The sequence below is a fragment of the Clinocottus analis genome, unplaced genomic scaffold, assembly GCF_023055335.1.
Source record: "Clinocottus analis isolate CAN_PGR_092001 unplaced genomic scaffold, fCliAna1.0.p SCAF_23, whole genome shotgun sequence".
NCBI classification, from domain to species: Eukaryota; Metazoa; Chordata; class Actinopteri; order Perciformes; family Cottidae; genus Clinocottus; species Clinocottus analis.
In genome coordinates, this window is record NW_027175965.1 from 1,456,323 (window position 1) to 1,476,054 (window position 19,732).

Sequence of the window (19,732 nt, forward strand, 5' to 3'; positions counted from 1 at the left end):
TTGGGATTTGAGTCTGTACGTTTGCTCTAAAGATCTGCGCTTTGTCATGTCCTGGCGCTTCACATCGCAGATTTAAATATCACTTAACATGAGAATTGGTTGTGGGAATAATAAATATAAAAGAGTCCATTCTTGGTTCAAGACTCTGGTCAAGGAGACCACATTTCTCTTTTTGGAACGCCAAAGGAAATAACTTCTCTGACTCGCGCACTATCGGGTCTCTGTGAATATCTCACTCGAATCAAGGGCGGGTTAACGAAATACCCACGTGTGATTGGCCGAGTAGGATCACGTGAGATGATTTACAAGGCGTGTGTTAGGTCGATGTGTTTCCTGGACTGCCGCACATGCAGGATAAGCTGCGCCTGTTAAATAGAAGTGATCCATGAAAATGTAATAATTCTCAATTATCTATTGGTTTTCGGTCCAGGGTCCAGAGACCGCGCCCCCCCCTTGTTACTGATCCCTATTCTGCACGGTGCTGCTTGTTGACCCTAAACCTGTCACTTGAACCAAGGCATTCTCCGAAAAAAGAATAAAAAATAGGTCACTTATTTGTATCATTAGGCTGAGGGTAATTAAATATTAGGAGTTTTAACACCCCATCAATGTAATTGGCACATCGAAACCAACCTTTTCTTGCAGCTTATACTGTTAAATCCGATGGAGGAGACCATAATTAAGTCTTTAACCCAACTGCCTGGACCTTTAGAAGGATTTATGAATAATTCACTTATGGTGCATTTTAGGATTCGTCAAGACGTTTAACATACTAATACGCGGGTCAGTGTTTCCAGGGTATGGAATACACACTTTATGTATTCCACGCGGGTATTATGTTTCCTAAAGCAGATATTGTAGCTTTGATATCCAATAGCCAGGATGGGAAAGCTGGGAGATATATTGATATTAATATTAATGCAGATGCGTTTGGCTTTTAATCCCTGAACATGATGCTGTTGGTTAAAAAAAGACACACACACACACACACACACACACACAGAGAGAGAGACCTGCAGCACAGCCTGATCTGGCACAGGTGCGTTAGTGTATTGATTTCCTGTAAGTGTGTGATGGTCCATTCTGCATGTGGTGCATTGCCTCTTAGCCTTTTGATTTATAGCCGTTTCACAGGCAGCGATAGATCAAAGGAGGAAAAATGACGGGGCCGCCTTAAACAAGCCCACTTCATTAGTGAAGCATCAAATCACAGCCCACCTCACGGTAGACGAACTAGAACGGCTTCTAAGCTGTGTGTGTGTGTGTGTGTGTGTGTGTGTGTGTGTGTGTGTGTGTGTGTGTGTGTGTGTGTGTGTGTGTGTTCACGCACGTGCGTGCGCGTGTGTGTCATTGAGAGTCTCGCCTGTTAAAAGTTCACAAATTCTAGGACGAAGAGCTTAGGGCTGGGAATCATCAGAGCTCCCACGATCCTTATGTCCTGATACGATATTATCACGATACTGCGATATTATCACAATACTGCAATATTATCACGATTCTGTGATCTATTGAGTATTGCGATATATTGAGATTTATAACCTTTTTTTTTTTACCGCAAATTGTCCCCAAATTGTCCCCAAAGAAAACGTTGTCAACATATTTGATGTTTTCAGTCTGTTTATCTCACTTCAATCATTTTTTCATTGCAGCAAAATTGAACAAACTGACCTCCACCGTCATAAATGTTGCATCTGACAAACTGAACTGTTTAAAGTCTGCATAGTCACGTCAAAGAGTGGGCGGGAGCTTATGTTCATGGTTTATTTCCAGTTTTCCGCCATCAACCATGGAAATAAACCCTATTTCTGCTTTATTCTTGTTGTGGAAATCCCCAAAATGTCGGAACATCAAACGCCCTCGTATCTGGGATTCATGATATTATCCGTAGGTGCACACAGCTCGGTGAATTTCATTGATTTCCCCAGGAACTGCGTCGGGTTGGCGGTTACGGATTAACGGGCGACCCTGTTAACTGCTGATGTTAACTGGTAACTTTGGGCCGATCGTTAACCCGTAGCCACTTTGATTCATGCAGTTTTTCCCCATCTTTGACCCGCGCTGCATCGCTCATGTTGTCCTGTGTGTCATGCAACAGTTGTGCGAGCTGTGGCGCTGACCGACAGGAAGTCCAGACGTTCGATACTTGGCTTCTGTGTATCGATGAAATATTGCCACGCAAAATATCACGCGGCTATGCTTTACCAATTTTGTTAGAAGAGCTGCGTTTCTTCCACATGTTGACGGAGGCCGCAGCAGGTTACATGTGACGGGACAGCAGGGTGTCAAACTCCTCGTGAATAGCCGGACCTCATCTCACCTGATGAGTCATGAATCGCACGCTCCTTTTTTTCTCTCCCGCTCCACATCTATATATTCATTAGGGGATTGTTCTCTCTCTCATTTACCTCGAGTGTTCATCTCTCTTTTCTTACTCATATCTACCTTTGGGCTTTCAAGCACAGTCTTTTTCTTTTTTTCCCCCTGTTTGTGTCACCTCCTCATGCACTAAACCCTTTCTCTTCTATCTCCATGTGGCAAGATGACTTCTTCTTTGTAAGGCTTTCAGTCAGATTTATTTTTCATTTAAGGGATTGAATTGAAAAAATATTTCAATAAAACCAAAACAAGAAAAACCGTTTCAACACACAGTTAAATGTGAATAAGTTGAGTCGGGGAGCAGGTTATCCAGGTGACGGACCCTGACCATTAAATCAATCTTGTGGGATAAAATGATCAAAGCAAATTGAGTCACCTCTATAAACTCAAAACTCAAAACATCTTTCTGCTGTCAGACCGAACATTCTGGTTAACTGAGTGAACCGCCGGTGGAGAAACTTGGTCTGTGCTCCGTCTCCCTCCGTCTTTGTTAGATGTTCCTGTGGAAAGACGCGTCAGCAGAGGCCCACTTTGATCCCGCGACCCTGACGCAAAATCATTTGCAGTTGGAAGTGTGTGGAATTTAATTTACTTCTTATCTTCATTTTTTTCGATTTGTCCTCCAAATGTCTCCAGTTATCTTGATTATCTGAAATATACAAAAAAAAAGATTAATATTGGCCACCGTGACTCTCGTAGTGCATTAATGTATATTTTTTTATTCGGCAGAAAAGTTCTGTCTCATGTTTGACTCCTTTCCACTATCAATGATCCGTCTTATCGCTCGTCTCCAATATCTGTGTTAGGATCTGATTAGCTGCCGCGTCGCTGCTGACTTAATTTCTGCCACGAGGGAGCACAACTGTGTGGTTTGCCTCTCTGCCAGAGACCCACTGCTAAGTTGCATGGCTCCCGGTTTAATTCACCCCGTGACAGAGAGAAGGACAGAGACGGTCGTTCATGTGGAACCGTTGTGTATTGTACCTTTTTAAACCACCTTGAAACTGAAGATAAGAAGCGTTTCTGCTGGCAGTATTTCTGGACTGATTTGTTTGGCCTTTAGACGTCTCCCTGCCTCTAAGTCTGAGATGTGATCCATCCGACGCGTCTTCACCTGAATGTTTGGCAGATGTTCCCCCTAAGAGCTGCTGATAGAGATGTATCTGAGCCGTCATCTCCGCGCCGCTTGGGGATTTGTCAGCTAAGCCAGTCAGCTAAGCTCACTTTCACTCACTCTTGGCTGAGCTTTACTTGTCTGCCAGCATGTAATGTTTCCTTTTCTTTTTTCTCCTTCCCGACATGTTTTGAATATGTTTCAGTTCCCTACAGGCAACAATTGGCAGAACACCCCCACCCCTCCGCTTTGGATTTCAAAGACCAGAAATCTGTCGGGACATTGATTTTGATCACAGCAGGGTTTGTGGGGTTGAAAGGCGAGACAATTCAAAGGTTTCCGCAAAGTGCAGCTGGAAGGGTGCAGACAGTTTTCCTCCAGTAGTTGACACGGCTTGATGACAAAGACCTCGGTTAGCACTCTGTGCCTCTTATTAAGGCTGCAGCCGCCCCACCTCGGCCTCACATAATCGCCTTGCGCATAATGTCGCCGTGTTCTGACGTATTTTCCAGAAAGTATACTCCGTGAAATGTGACGTCTCAGCTCTGTCCTGAGCCGCTCATGAGCTGTGCTGAGCACACTGTTGCTAACTCATGCTAACTCACTTCCTGCGTGTACTTCAGAATCACAACCACTAGTATGTGTGCACATACTACACTTGCGTTTCTCTTATAATGGAAATGTGACTAACAGTGAGGATCAAGGACAAAACAGCTGGACAAAAAATGGTAAAAAGACAATAACATTGACATAAGAAATCAAATTAAAACATCTATATGTTAATATGTTATGCAAGTTGAAAAGAATACAGATCGTGTAAAGTAATTAAATAAAAATGAACATACCTGGACTGGGTGAGACAGTGTGTTAGATTTACTGTATATTGGCAATGACGTGATATGTTAAAATCAATGGCCCATTAGAGACTTTAAAATCTTTTATGATGGAGTGGCATCAGACTGAAGATGAACACAGTTCATCATACGCATTTTTTTTTTGTGTGGGCAAGGGTTGGCTTTTACTGCCAAGTTCGACATATTGACAAAACGCAAGACTTTTGGATTAGATGAAAAAGAGCCCTTAAGGACAGCTGCTGGAGCGAGGTCGTCCTTCGCCTCGGGGTGAATGTCAATTAGCCCTGATGGGCAGGTGGAGCCGTGAATGGGTGAGTGACGTGTCCATTTATCTTAACTACAGTGTGGGCTCTATTTCAGGCGTGATGTCACATTGCACCCACAGTTTTGTGCATTCAGGGGTCGTTTGTGACATTACAGGTTACACTCCTACTGCTTTGCGTTTATAAAGTAGTATTTGAATCAAGTGATTGTGAGTAAGACAAACCACAGCTAACACAATCACTGAAGCATCTCTAGGAATTTAAAGCATGTGTGTGTGTGTGTGTGTGTGTGTGTGTGTGTGTGTGTGTGTGTGTGTGTGTGTGTCACTGCAGATAGCAGGGTCTGGTATTTTGTCAGTCTGCTAAGCAGGGTGCTAAACAAAGACACCACCTGTACATCGAGTCCTCAGCCAGTCTGGCTCCCACAGAAAATGCCAAAAACAAATACTCCAGAAATGTCACTGAGAGACCCCTGACTTCTGGTTTGTATAAAACAAACATGCGCAGAAAAAACTATACAGAGATACATTTTGGTGGATAACATTTGTTCTCACTGTAATAAATTACCACAATTACACCTTCTGGCGCTTTGATATGGCACTAATTGCCCAATTAGGACGCTGTTCTGCTCGAGGTTTCTGGTTGCTATTTCATGTTTAGATGGAACTCATTAACCTGCAGAAAACTGTTTTCCAACAGGCAGCAGCCTTTTTTGCTGTCTCACTGCAAAGTCCCACCATGATTTAGTCTGCAAGTCTGGATACATAAATAAAACTTGATTATACAGGGCGAAGTATTGTGGTCATCAGCTCGTCCTGAATGTCAAATCTGGAGGCGACCAGCATGCAAGTAAGGTTGATATTTGGGATGATGCTAGGGGAGAGGGACAGAAGAGACTGAGGCCCTTTGTAAGAGGGGAAAGTCCGGCTGGAGCAGCAGCAGCAGCAGGAGGAGGAGGGTCATTCATTAGATGGGCTAATGGCAAGAAAGAGAATGCCCCAAATGCAGGATTCAGACTCAGATAATGGAATAGATAAGAAAAGGTTCAAGGAGGAGGAGGATGGAAGGGAAAGTCCGGCTGTAGGAGGAGGAAGAGGAAGGGGGGAGGAGAAGAGCTGAATTGTGGCAGAGTGACAGACAGTGATCAACTATTGCTGAAGCAACGAACCGTTGATAGGTGAATAATGAAGTTGAGCGAGTGTGATGTTCAGCAGACACACACACACACACACACACACACACACACACACACACACACACACACACACACACAGAGATAACTTTCTCACTTTGGCAAAGTAGATTTCTGACCCACTTGTGTGCCCAGTCAATTCCTATTTGCAGTGAACTGCCATGTTTTTGTCCTCTTTGCTCTCAAACTAAATAAAGTGTCGCCAACATCATGGTTTAACCGCCCCCAACTAAACTCTTGTTTCTGGGATAATCGAAACACCTGGATGCACCTGGACTATAAAGTATGTATTTACCTTGTGCCCGCTCAGTACAACAGAGCTGAGAAGGAAGCCAAATGGCTCAAGTTTAGTTTATTCATAGAAAACAACAAATGGTAACCAATAACATTTATAACACGACTCATTGCTTTGCTGCTTCCATCATCAGCACCCACTGTGTTTGATTATTTTCTACCAATCGTAACTAATCCACTGTGGCCTTTGAATTGCCCACAGCAAGCGGAAAAGCCTCATAGTTCAGAGAGCGTTTTTAGTTTAGAGGTGAGACGAAGGGTATATATTGGGGAAATATTGAAGACAATAAACTCTGACTGGAAGGCGACGTGAACCCTGCGATGTGGAAGCACAGTGCTTCAGAAAACAACATTCCAACTCCTCCTGGAGAGCAACATATTGCCGGTGAACATGTCCCTGAACACGACTGAGGTTTATTACCGAACATATGAAAAAATACACAACCACAAACAACTAGATACAAGTGTCTTTGAGATTTGATATAAAAAGCTGCCTGTCCTCTGTAGATTATTGATGGAAGTTCTATTTCCTGTGTATTAATGATTGTGTGTTTTTCTTTGAACAAACAAACCCGACCCTGACTTGTTGAAGTGTCCGTCTCGGTTTGAGATATTTTCCAGCCTCTTTGTTGCAGCTGCGTCACCACATTGTCATCTGTGGCGCTTTGTCTCCACAGAAGTGTTCTTTTCTCATCATAAATCAGATCCGTTGTGGCGCTTAACAAAGAGAAGGCAAGCTCAATCTCATAAAGGCATATCCGGTTCCCAACTCAGATGCCGGGGCATCTCGAGCAGTTGCCACTAATTCTACGAGATGCCGGGGCATCTGCCAGTAGTTTAGAAACATCCCACCTCTGGTGCCGGGGCACCAAGGTACCTAGAAGGTATGACTGTTGGTAGTTGTAAAAAGAAAAATGCCGAGTTGTACTAGTATAGCTACTTGTTTATATTCAGCTAATATATTCCTACGTCAGTTGGCGACGATACGCACATTTTCTGCAGCGGACTAAAGGAATGCAAACTCTAAATATGAATAAGATGCATTTGGAATACTGTTTAGAGAATGACACATCTCCACCTCATTCGAACCAGACTTCAGTGCAATTGTTCAAGAAAACATGAACAGCACTTATTGCTTTTGTAAAAAGTAAATCAATTGCTGGTCTTTAACATACATCTTTTAGGTAAGCAACAGACTGAACATGGACCAAAGACGGAGTGGCTTGTCCCTCACAGGGACCTTTACGACTGAACATGGACAAAAGAAGTGGCTTGTCCCTCACAGGGACCCTTACGACTGAACATGGACAAAAGAAGTGGCTTGTCCCTCACAGGGACCCTAAAGGGTGAATTATACTTTTGCAACTTCAACTGCGGCTGGCCACGCAGTTGGATCGACGGACTCGTTTTGGTTTATAGTTCCCGTGCGTTTTCTATACGCCAGAACAGCAGGTGGCGCAACGACCGTTTAGAGTCGACCTGCACACCGACGTTCACCGATATCTCCCTCCAGGAATTCACCGCCATCTACGTGTCCTTATACCGGTCTCATCTGTTTTTCTGTCCGCTCACCCTATAGTCCTGTCTCACCGAACCAGGAGAACTCCATTACAGTCTCAGACTCAGTTCAACGCTTACACAGGATATGTTTGTTGTCTCACCTCCTTTGTCTCACTGTTGTCACTTGAGTTCTGTTTTTTTAATACTTTGAATTTTGAAGTTTACTTTCAATCTGTGCCTCTGAACTTCCTGCTTCAAAGTCCCATAGAAATAATACAGGGAGTCCGGATGCCAGTTTGTTTTATTTAAATAAGACTTCCCCCGTAATCTAATCACAACTTTTCTTTCCCCTCCTTTTTGAGTCGGAGTTTCGTCGCATGTCTACGGATTAAAACAAATTTAAAATAGTGTTTATTTTTGTCACATTGAAACCCCAGAGAAACGGGCTGAGTGCCTGTTTTGCGTCTTAAGACACATTTAGAACCGCTGCCAGGCTCCAATTTTGTTTTGCATCATATTTACTTTTTACTTATTTATTCCTGACCTATTTCATTCTATCTTTCAGAATATTCTACGTGTCTCACGACTCGCAGGATCTGAAGATATTCAGCTACATCGCCAGAGACGGACAGAGCAACCTCTTCCGCTGCAACGTCTTCAAGTCCAAGAAGAAGGTAAGAAAGACGGTGTCGCCCGTCACGAAGCTCTCTCCTCTGAAGCCGTGTAGAACCTCTGACTGGACATGAGCGGCTCACCTCGAGTCATCGAGTCCCAGACTGGATGAAGCTCGACCCTGTGAGGGTGGAGCGGGAAATAAAACAAGGCCCTAAATGTCTCCGTGGCCAACATATCTCGCTGGGATTGTAAACTGAGTGGCTTCCATGTGTGAAAAGAAGCGCATCGTTCTTTATCTAACCTGGTTAAAAGCTAAACAAAATTGATTTATGATATTCATCATGAATCAATATGTCGAAGATATCAAAAAAAGGCATTGCATCCCGTTTTCTTGGAGAGGAATTCTAGATATTTCCTCGTTGCTCTTTGGTTCAAGAAAGTTGTTGAATAAGAACGTCACACGTGTGTTACTTCGAGTGGACGTGGCGAAGGGCGGATGACAGTATTATTATAGAAAATAAAGATTTAAGAAGCATTGGTATAGGTTTCTTACAGTGTGAAATTGGGAACAACGTTAGATTTGCCAAATTGACTGATGCACGGAAGATGAGGAAAGCTAGAGGTCTGAATTCATATTCTGGTACTGAAGGAATTCATTTTTTCGCATGAGTTGTAATAAACAACTCTCTTTCTCTCCAGACTAGGAAGATGGTAAAAAAAAAAAAGCCAGCCAGCCACCAAGTGTGTCATTTCCCAATATTTTCACTGGCTCTAGGTTGTGTATTGTTTTTTTCGAGTAAGTCCTCCTCCTTTCCTAAATCATGCCACTGTCTGAGTCACACTCTGACAGCCGCCAATTGAGAGGGACACAAGGCTGCTGAGCAGCAATAAATCCTCCTGGCATCACGGACTTGTCATTGTTGAGGTTTCAGGGAGAGGTCGGAAACCCACTTGGGCCGGACGCGTTGCTGCAGAGCGGAGAGAAGGAGAAGCCGTTTGTCCAGCGACGTTGTTCCCCCTGTAGCTGTAATCATAGTTCAGTCCAGGGGTTAGCTGGGTGAAGCACACACTGCCTCATTATCGCTTACAGACAGCCTGGCATTGACATATCATTGAGAACACACACACACACGCACACACCGACTGGTTTCAAGCTTAAGGGTCGTACAGTAGTTTCCCCAGACCATGCGTCACATTTATATTTAGTCTTTGTGTGTGTGTGTGTGTGTGTGTGTGTGTGTGTGTGTGTGTGTGTGTGTGTGGTTGTGTGTGTGCATGTACAATGTTTTTTACACAGGGGAACAAGACATATGGGGAAGATAGTTTTTTAATTGTTTATGCAGAACACCATAATGTTTAACAGTTACATCTCAATTGTTACTGTCTCCATCTGGTCTAAATCCGGCTTGCAAATACATGTTATGGTTACTGAAGATATTTTTAAGAGATTGATTCCTGGTGGGGACAATTTCTCCGTGTGGATGTCTAGTGAATGACAGCAGGCGAAGTACCCGGCTCGATGAAAACACAGAAGCTGGAGATAATACGTACACAAAAGTTTATTTTGCTTTATTGTTTTCAGGTATGAATAATACTAGACCAGAGAGGATAAGAACAAGTCGGAACATAAAAACAAATCCTCTATTATATAAATGTTTCTTTTCCCCTTCAGTAATGACTACTCTGCTAACACAGATACTGTACAGAATACTGTTGGTACACCCCCATTCCCCAAACAGCCATTGATTTTTAATTTGTTTTCCTGTCCGGAAAAATATAAGTGACCCTCGATCATCACTGAACCACAACGGTGCGATTGAGCTCTTAATGTTTTGGGAAGTCATTATTCTTTGGCCAGTTTACTTGGTGGTGAGATTCAGGAGGTTTAAACTGGGATGTATCAGCCCACAGTACATTCAGCTGATATTCAATATTCATATTCAATAACTTGACTAACCTTTTATTTCTATTGTGGAGTTTGAAGAAGTGCTTTGCTAAAGTGATCTCAGTTCATTACAGACAGTTTGTTTTACCGATGACTTTCCGTGGTCAGTCCAGTTAAACTTAACCAGTGTTTTGTTTTCCGTGGACAAATTACCATCCACCCTTCCATTCATAATCTGAACCGTATATCCTGTTTAGGGTTCGCTGGAGCTGATCCCAGCTGTCAATGGCCAAAGGCAGAGCACAGCCTGGACAAGTCGCCAGTCCATTGCAGGGCTCATTTTATTACATTGCCGACCCTTTATATGAAATGATATATTTATGAAGAGAACTTTCTACAACCTAAAAGCATAACAAACCATTAATAAAATATCGAGTAGTCCAGTCGACTCATGCGACCACAGCCAATCAAGCTTTATGGCGGCAGGTACCAAACTGTCCAACTGTAATGTGCATCGAAAGGACGCAGAAGATTAAACACAACAAAAAAGTATGAAACTCTCTCGGCATAATACAAAAAGCACGGCCACATACGTATCAGAAGTGCAATAAAAATGTCATATAAAGTGTGTGTGGGGTTTTCTGTACGCAGAGGTTTTGCGAGTGTGAGATGAAGTAGGAGATTAGGCCGACTTTATTTCCTTCTTAACTACCAGAAGGGAAAGAAGGGCTGCGCATTAGATTACAGTGGCATAAAAATACTTTAGTGGCCAATCAGTTCCAACACTGACAAAGGCTGTGTGTCTTTCTCTCTCTCCCGGTCTCACTCATGCACTCTCACTCTCCCCCTTCTTCCTCCTATTGACAGTTTAAAGGAGGCTAATGAATGACCTGGCCTCTATTATGGAGAATTGAAGTGAAAGTGATGAAGCAAAGGCCACGGAGTGAATACTGAATGTTGCCTCAATTGAGAGGTCAATTTGTGTGTGTGTGTGTGTGTGTGTGTGTGTGTGTGATTGTGTTTTTGTATAACCCTCTAAAACTATTGTATTCCAGTGTGTTTTGTGTGATTTCGGAAAAGGCGGTTTTAGGTGAGAAATAACAGTCGGAGCAAAAGGGTCATGGAAGGTTTAAAGTTTTGATGACGTCAACAATTGAAGGTTCTAGTAAAGTTCTCGACAACCGTTGGATGGATTTACTCTGATGACACTCCATCATTAAAGACTGTATCGTTTCTTATGGGACATTTATTTGAACATATCACGTCATTGCCAATACGCAGTGAATTTTACACACTGTATCACCCAGGTATATAAACTTTTTCCACACACACACACACACACACACACACACACACACACACACACACACACACACACACACACACACACACACACACACACACACACACACTTTTCACCATTGTTAGTGCAATTACTCTTGATTTTAACATCACTATGTTGATCAGTCAGTCTTCCCAATGAAACCGTATCATTTAGAATTTGTTCTGAAGCTTTTTGTCATGTCAGCATTCCTTGGTAGAAAGTTTTCAAGCAGGCCTCAGTTTTTATCTTGAAACCCACTGGCCATTTGTTATATGTGATGGCCCCCTTAAGATTGTTATTCAAGTGACCATATGACCTATTCTTCCACTAAGTTTTCATTGGTGGGCAAGAACTACAGTATATAAATCCAGAGGGTGTGTTGTGAATCACCATGCAGTTGTGTGTGCAGTAAGTATTCAGTCTTTACTAGTACTTAGTGTGGTAAAGCCCATCCAGATATAATGCCTTCCTATCATTGCAACCTCTGCCCAATCTTTATTCCACATTATCAGCAATGAGGCAGTTGCACATGAACGAGTGAAGCATGAAGAGAGACACGTGTCCCTTCTTTTAAACCTGATAATGGAGCACAGCACAGCACATCACTGCTGCTGTGATTTGATTTTATTGTTATTGTTATAATTATACTGATAGGGCATAGCATTCCTTTTTCCAGTAAGTGACGTAATGCAAATGCACTTAACGCCCACATGATTCAAATCATAAAATGAACAAACAGTGAATTTATGCATCTTATGTTTACGATGGCTAACGACTCATCTGCTGTCCACAGCTGCTTGATGAGATGGATGGAGGGTTGTGGTTGTGATTGTGTCAAGTGTTAATTGAGTTCCCTCTCCAGCCATATGCTGTCAATCAGTGTCGGCTAATGGCTCCTACTCATTTAGCCTCGGACACGGACCACAAGTTGATCTTCTGCCTTTGAGTGTGATTGGAAAGCCCAAATAATGATGGAGTGTCTTGTGAATGACTTGCTTTGCTCATAGGTGATTGCATTAGGAACTAGAGCACTCAGTAAGTAGAAAGTAGAAATCTCCCAGGTGTGATGCATCGACCAGCTCTATCGTGGGATTGAAAGAGTACGGCCCACAATAGGCGAGCCCCTTAACCAATACAATATCTAGTGTATATGTGTATTGCTCTCTCTCTCTCTCTCTCTCTCTCTCTCTCTCTCTCTCTCTCTCTCTCTCTCTCTTTCTTTATTATATATATATATATATATATATATATATATATATATATATATATATATATATATATGATATAAATTAATAGATCTAAAGTAATATTCCCATCATGACTGGAGAAAATAACTTTGAGAGATAATCATTTTATTCAAAATGTTTTTCTTGCTGAGCTCCAACTCAGAACTACAGCATGGCGGTTACTAAGCTACTAACTCACGTCACATTACATAACCACGTTACATGTATATTATGGGGCAGGCTACTCTATTCTATTGGTCTCTTCCTCAATTTAGTTTTCATCTAGAGCTAATAAACACATTTGTTTTATTGCTCAAAATATTCTCCCTAACATTGCCAATAGAGTGGCAAACAGTGGAATCATGTTTTGCGTGGACAAACCCTTTTTAATTGTGTAATGCCGCGAGATACAACCTTCATCTCGACCCCCCCCCAAATAAAGTTATACCAATTTCCGGTCATATTGTCTATCGTTTTGCAGACACGTATGCGAGCTATCGGCACGCGCGCACACAAGACCGGCCGCATATTAAAACACATTTTTAAAGTTGTATTGTCCTCCAAAACTATATGGTTTAGTACAGGAAGCGTGGTGGATTTATATTTAAAATGGCCAGTCTTTAAATATAGTTGGCCTGGGTAAAGCTCCAGAATCAATTGTTTCATCATTGACATTGAGTACTGCTGATGTAAGATGACATATGGCTATTTGCAGGCATATCAACGATAAGCACTGGCGTCACTCTCAACACAGCCCGGTTAAGATAATGGGATTTAATAGCTTTTCAGCACTTTTAAAAAAAATTAAATATCCATATTTCAGTGAAATATTCATCTGTCCAAAACTTTTAGTCTCTCACTCTCTCAATGTGTTTCCCTGTCAAGGCTGCAGCACTTTTACACCAGAGGCAAACAATACAGCATAGTGGTATGAGTCATCGGTCCACCGTGGGTGCGTTGTCTGTTTGCGTCAGATCGCTGCTTTCCAGGTGCTCAATATCAGCAATAGCATGTCGGGTTGGTCATGAGATCAAATCGGTGCTGAGATATAAACACAGACTGGAGTCTCTACTGTGTCCTGTTTTCTTGTTCAGTGTGTATTTTTTTTTATGGAACACGATCCAATTTAGTTTCCACAGCGAGCGCACCTCCAGCTCTGTCTCACACTGCCGTGACTCTATTTACAACAGCTTGTTTTTGAAGCCACACGACTGGTTCAGATGACGCATGAGTTTCGGTTTGTTTAGAGTAGTGCCATCCCGTCTGAGGAGAAGAGGCGGGGTCCAGTCTGGCGTGCGGGGCCGCCGCAGGACACGGCGTTGCGGGCCGCGTCCTCATCCGGCCTCGGAGCCGGGACACGACGTCACCTGCTGTCTGCTCAGTCGTCTGTGAGGCCGCACCTGAGCCCTCTCGATGGTTAACAATAGACGACAACCGTCCACAGTCACTTTCTCAGACCGTTTTTGTCTGAGCAGGGAACGGTTTGGACGGATCACAGGGTCAATGAGCAAACTGTAGCACATCCGTGCTCACATTTTCACACTTATATGGGTCACCTTGTCCGGCTGAAATTCATGGATGGGGATGGAGGGAAGAAACTGAAGCGTCTGTAAGAAAACATGCTAACTTGAAAAAGAAGAAAAAAAGGAAAAGGCTCAGCGTGGCAATAGTTGCATTGAGTTATTGTGTGTATGAATATGGTCCTAACATTCAGTTTAGTAGATCTTATGATATAATTAGGCCAAACTGGCTTTTAATACTTGACCGTTTTTCATACTCGATGCTCGAGACACATTTCTATCTGGAATAAAACAATAGATTTGAAACCCATCTAGTGGGAAAATGTGTGTTTGGATGATGAACCCTAGCTTTGCAAAGCGAGCTAATGGTCCTGAAAAGTCACCGATGCACCAGGACTTCATTTCCTTACACTCCACTAACTTGTCACTCTCGCTCGCCAACGCTCTCAAACCGGCTCCTTGATTAGTTCTTATTTTTGGCTGGATAATGCCCGTCTGCGTTGCTCTTGCACGCTCTGGATTATTGCTCCTGGCTGTCCCACTAATTTCCTCGAGGCAATCAAAGTGTTTGATAAGCGTCAGGCCAGCCGGTGCCCCAATGATTAGAGCACTTAGCCGGTGATCAGGTAGTCCAGGTAAGCCAGTTAATAAGAGAAAGCAGAATTCATCAGAGCTAATCTCCTCTATCCTATACTGCTAATACCGTGTGTGCACGGAGTGATGGCTGGATAGGTTTTTCATGGTTGTGGTTAATGTGCACTTGCAGAAAGAAAAGAGAATCACTGAGCTCATCTACAGTAGGGAAAGAGTTAAGAAATGCTTCAATCAGAAGTAACTCCCCTGCCATCCTTTCATTGTTTCCCCTGCTTTTTCCCCCAGGTGCACTATATTCCCTTTTGTCCCTTATCTTTGCTTGTGCCAAGACTTCTAGAAAGACAGAGAAAGCCCCTCTGAACCTTTGAGAGTAATCTGGGATGAATAATGCATCGGCCTTTTGACTCGGCTCTATCCTATGGCTGCTCCGAGAGACTACTCTGCTGCAGGGATCCAGCTCACTGGCAGCGTGATGTATAGAGAAGAGAGACGGAGACCGTCAGAGACACAGAGAGGCTGCGTTTACTCAGTCGAAATTGACAGAGAGGAGAAGTGATGGGAAGAGCGATAGAGACATAGCGGAAGAAGGCTCGGCAGAGATGGTGACAGATGTCCAGTTAAAGAACTGCTCATGTCTTCTGAGCAGAATGCACATGCTTTGCGTCGAAGTGATAAATCTCTTAGCGTCCTTGTCAGCTGCTAAAATTGGAGGTACATTGAAGAATTGGTTCTGGGCATATAATAGTGTCTAGATACAAGAGCGAGTCGGCTGAAAAAGAGAAGTGCGTTGGATGGGAGTGTCTGCTTAACAGAGGTATGGATAATAGTGAAAACTGACGCCAAGAAGTCCTTTGACGGTATCTTCCAGAACAACCCATATGTCGCTGTTCCAAAACAACTTCATGAGCGTTTTGGTAACCTGCCCCCTCTCTGTCGAAGAGAAGGATCGGCTTAGCCAACTAAAACTACCGGGTCAATCGTTAAAGGAAAATCATGGCAATTGCAGTCGCGTTGGTGGCAGCACGAGACGATAAGATATGAGCCACTAAATCCAATTTGAGTAACAGATCAAAGCACGAGACAGCAGTTTATAATATCACAATGTAGGATTGTACAACCTTTGGAGAGGTTTCACAGAAAGCAGTCCTTTTCTTTGTTTTTGTGATGATCACATGCTTGAGTACACCAAAGTAATCCATTGGGAGGGTGGCTTTAAAGGATTTCATTACTTTTTAGACAAAGTTGAGCTTTTTCTACTTTTGCTACCTAGATAAGACAGTGGTTTATCTCATGGTCACAAAGTAGAAATTGTCATAAGAGTGTAAACATTTATCTTTTTCAGTGTGTGAACAAATTTCCTCACAGGCGAGACGTCTTTATGTTATCATTGACTCTGATTTAGTGTTCAGACGCATAAAGAACGCCACCAAAGCGGCGCTCTGGAATTTAAAGAACCGCTCTTCAGGTCAAAGTCTCTCTTTCTCGAGGTGAAACAGCATGTGCAGGGTTTTATTACTATGAGGCTTAACTCCTGTAATAAATTGCTCTCCAGTGTCCCCAAAAAGTCTATGAAACACCTTGAGTCCACAGAGAGCAGAGTGGAACTGGAAAGAAGAATCTGAGCTCCCGTCACTGCTGTCCTTCAGTTTCTATGTTCCTGGCATCTTGCTATTTTTAGAATAGATTTTTGAGATCCTAGCTATATAAATATATATACTCACACTTGACTGTGTAGTTGATATGCTCCAAAATGATGTCCCTGACCTCTGTGGTTCTTCAGATCCGCCGCCTCTCTGTTGCTTACCGCACCCAACATTAAAGACTACGGTGGAGTTGCCTGCTGAAGATTTGGACCCATGGTGACGAAAGAAAATAGATCTTTTAAAAGAAATGTTTTTAGTATCACCCTACTAAATATATACATACTTCTGTTTAATTTCAAATATTAAAATCAAACCTATTTTTAAAGCGTTTCTGCTTACTCTGGGTGGTGTTAACTCAGTAGTTCTTGGTGTAAAGTTAGCTGGTTCCAGACCTCTGAATCTTGCCTAAATCTGGTTTGTGCACAAGTTTTTTCCTCTTTTCAAAAAATCCATTAAGCCATTGAGGTGTGTTGGTTGGACACCTCTGTGTGCCAACACCTGGAAAGGTTTGAAGAAAATGGATGCATTTGAACAGTTTTTGTGTGGCAATGCGTCAATACTTGAGAGACGTCGGGCGACCTGCTTTGAGGATATTGCAGATTTATACTTTTAGGACAGTCAACCCTTTTAAAAAGGGTTGACTGTGACAGAGGCTGTGCTCACAGCGTTGCGTTAGCTTGTGTTTTTCCCAATCATCCAGTGGGAGAGTCGGGGGAGCTCCAGCCTTTGGTGTGTGGAGCAACACTAGCATCTGTCATCATCCCCTGTTTGACTGCCTGTGGAAATGTGTTCAAAGGAAAACACATGTGTTTACTGTCACGCTGAGGACCGGCGTGGGTTGAAAAGACATGAAGAGAGAGGGTCCACAGAGGAGGAGGAGGACGAGATGGGGTGTGATTGATGGAGGAGAAGAACTGCACAGCAAACTGAACAGTGGGTCTGTGAAGGAAAAGAACCAGATGAGTGAAAGTAAAGGATATAGAGAAGTATATTCCCAACATTGTGTATTTTTCATTTTGACTCTGTTAGTTTGATGTCTTGCTGTTGAAGCCAACTGGCAATTGTGTATCTTCTCTTTTCTTAGTGCTGGTTGAATGTGTCTTATCTGTTTCAGGATATTGAAACTAGTTGCCAGAAACTTGGAAACGAGTGGCGACAGATGACAGAGGGACATGCGTTAGAAGTTGAAGATGGTTTAGGCCTGAAATCTGTGACAAGGTGTGACTGACGCTGAATTTGCTTTAATGGACCCCAATGGTGTCTTCTTACTTTCTGATACAGAAGCTCCTCAAGTCCGTTGCTCGCTAACAAAATGGTGCCGGCCGCAACTATTGATTATTTCAAACAATCAATTCATCCATTGATTTAAACACTGCGTCACATCAAGGGAAGCGTTCCTAATTATTATTCCCTTCCCATTCCCAGATTGAACAATATAATGACGCATGAGTAGTTTGATACTCAAAACTGGAGTTGAGAGCCCGTCAACACTTTTGAAGTGGCCACATGCCGTCAGTGGCTTTTAGCGGGGGGACCAAACACAGTGAAGTGTCGGCCACAAAGGCAGCTTGGTCACTGTTGGCAGGAGCTGCTGTGCTAAGGGTCAGTAGGTATCGGGCATGTTTATTTTTTTACGATCAGGGCATTACTGGTTTTTGCTGATACAAGCAGCTGCTGGCTGGTCACTATGGGAACAACATCAGCACTAAATGAAGCTGAAGCAGCAATGTTGATATAGAAATAAAATAGTAATACATTAGACTGTGAGCATAACGGGGCTGCAGCCAAACTTTACAACAGTAAAGGACAGTTAATGTTTTTCTGAAACCACAAAACCAAAAAAAAAAAAGCTCTGTGGACTGAAGCCGAGGCCCAGAACGTCAGACTTTGCCAAAACCAGGTTAAGCTTTTAATGTAACACCCAGCTGTGGCTAATACATTATATTTCTCATCCGATACTAAGCCTAGGGTCACATATTGTTCTGACACTGATTCGTACTCCAGACTGCTACTCAGGGTTTAACCAGGACAAGGAAGGATCGCATGTCCTTTGGAAGGGTCTTGATTTTGTTCTGGCTTTTTGTTTCCACCGGACTACATCTGTTCTGCTCATTCAGCTGAGGATGAGTGGTGTTTGGAGGGTAGGCCTCAGTGCTTCAGAATGAAATCTTTTCTGCCTCTACACCCTCTCTCTACTGCGACAAACCAGACAAGAGAGTGGGGCTGACGGCAGACAGAAGTCACGTACGTTATTTTCACTTGACCTGCCTTTTCAGAGCCGGGCAGATGAGAGATAAGCAGACGCATCCAGCTCTTTGCACCTGAGGACAAAGTAGGAATCCAGTCATAACTAGAAACTACATTGTGATATTCCACTGAGTACACTTGGATACAGACAACCTCCTCTACCCCAGACTCCATTGTGTAAATGTCATCAGGTGACGTTGTTTTTTTCTCTGACCTATATAGATGATTTCAAACTGCCCATTGTTTAAAAATTCTCTTCCAGTCTGCATCTGACAAGAGTGGAAACCATCTGGACTTCAATATTTCCTGGAAGAAATTCCCTGGAAGGGATAGGTTTTCTATATCTGGTTTGTTTGATCACAAAGATCACAAAGAAAAAAAGCACTGTCTACAGAAAGTTGGTCAGAAAAAGTTCTAAGGGGGAAAAAAGACTTTGCACAGTACTGAGGGTTTTGAACCAACTAACTGGCAACACACAAGTGGTCAAGGTTGTATTCTGGGAATTACAACTGCATATTTTCTTTTTTTTTTGTCTTTCTTCCACCCAGAGTCAGGCCATGCGTATTGTCCGGACAGTCGGCCAGGCGTTCGAGGTTTGTCATAAATTGAGTTTGCAGCACACGCAGCAGAACGCAGACGGGCAGCAGAACGGCGAAAAGAACGGCAGCAACTCCTCTATCACAGGTACACGACCGCACAAACACACACAGAATCTACTCCAAAGTCTTCCTGGCCATGCTTTGTGTGTAAATGTTTAATGCTGCTGATCCTGGCCTCAAACACTGGTGGAATATATTTCTTTACGCTTATATTTTCTTCCACAAAACCAGGCGTGTGTGGTGCGCACCACGTCACCGTACGATGGAAATTTTCTTTCCTCACAACTTCTCGTTAAATGGACTTCCTTTGTGTCTATAAAACACATATCATATTTTGTAGTATCAGTGACAAATTTCTTACTAAAAAAAAAGTGGCCTGATATAAAACCACCTGTTGATTCTCTGACTTGTTTTTTAGCAATGTCACCAAGTTTCAAGACTTCAGCAACGCTATCATTACCGGTAGAAGTGATGGCCGAAGATGGA

At 42.9% G+C, this 19,732-nt stretch overlaps 1 protein-coding gene across 2 annotated transcripts in view; it reads left to right on the forward strand.

Annotated features, from left to right (window-relative positions):
- The window catches only part of nos1apa (nitric oxide synthase 1 (neuronal) adaptor protein a), a 139,681-nt gene that overhangs the window by 65,216 nt on the left and 54,733 nt on the right, over positions 1 to 19,732 (forward strand). For both annotated transcript variants that reach the window (XM_068589569.1, XM_068589570.1), the window contains exons 5-6: positions 8,159 to 8,267; positions 19,196 to 19,331. In XM_068589569.1, the coding sequence (XP_068445670.1) occupies positions 8,159 to 8,267; positions 19,196 to 19,331 (245 nt within the window). The remainder of the gene's footprint in view (positions 1 to 8,158; positions 8,268 to 19,195; positions 19,332 to 19,732) is intronic.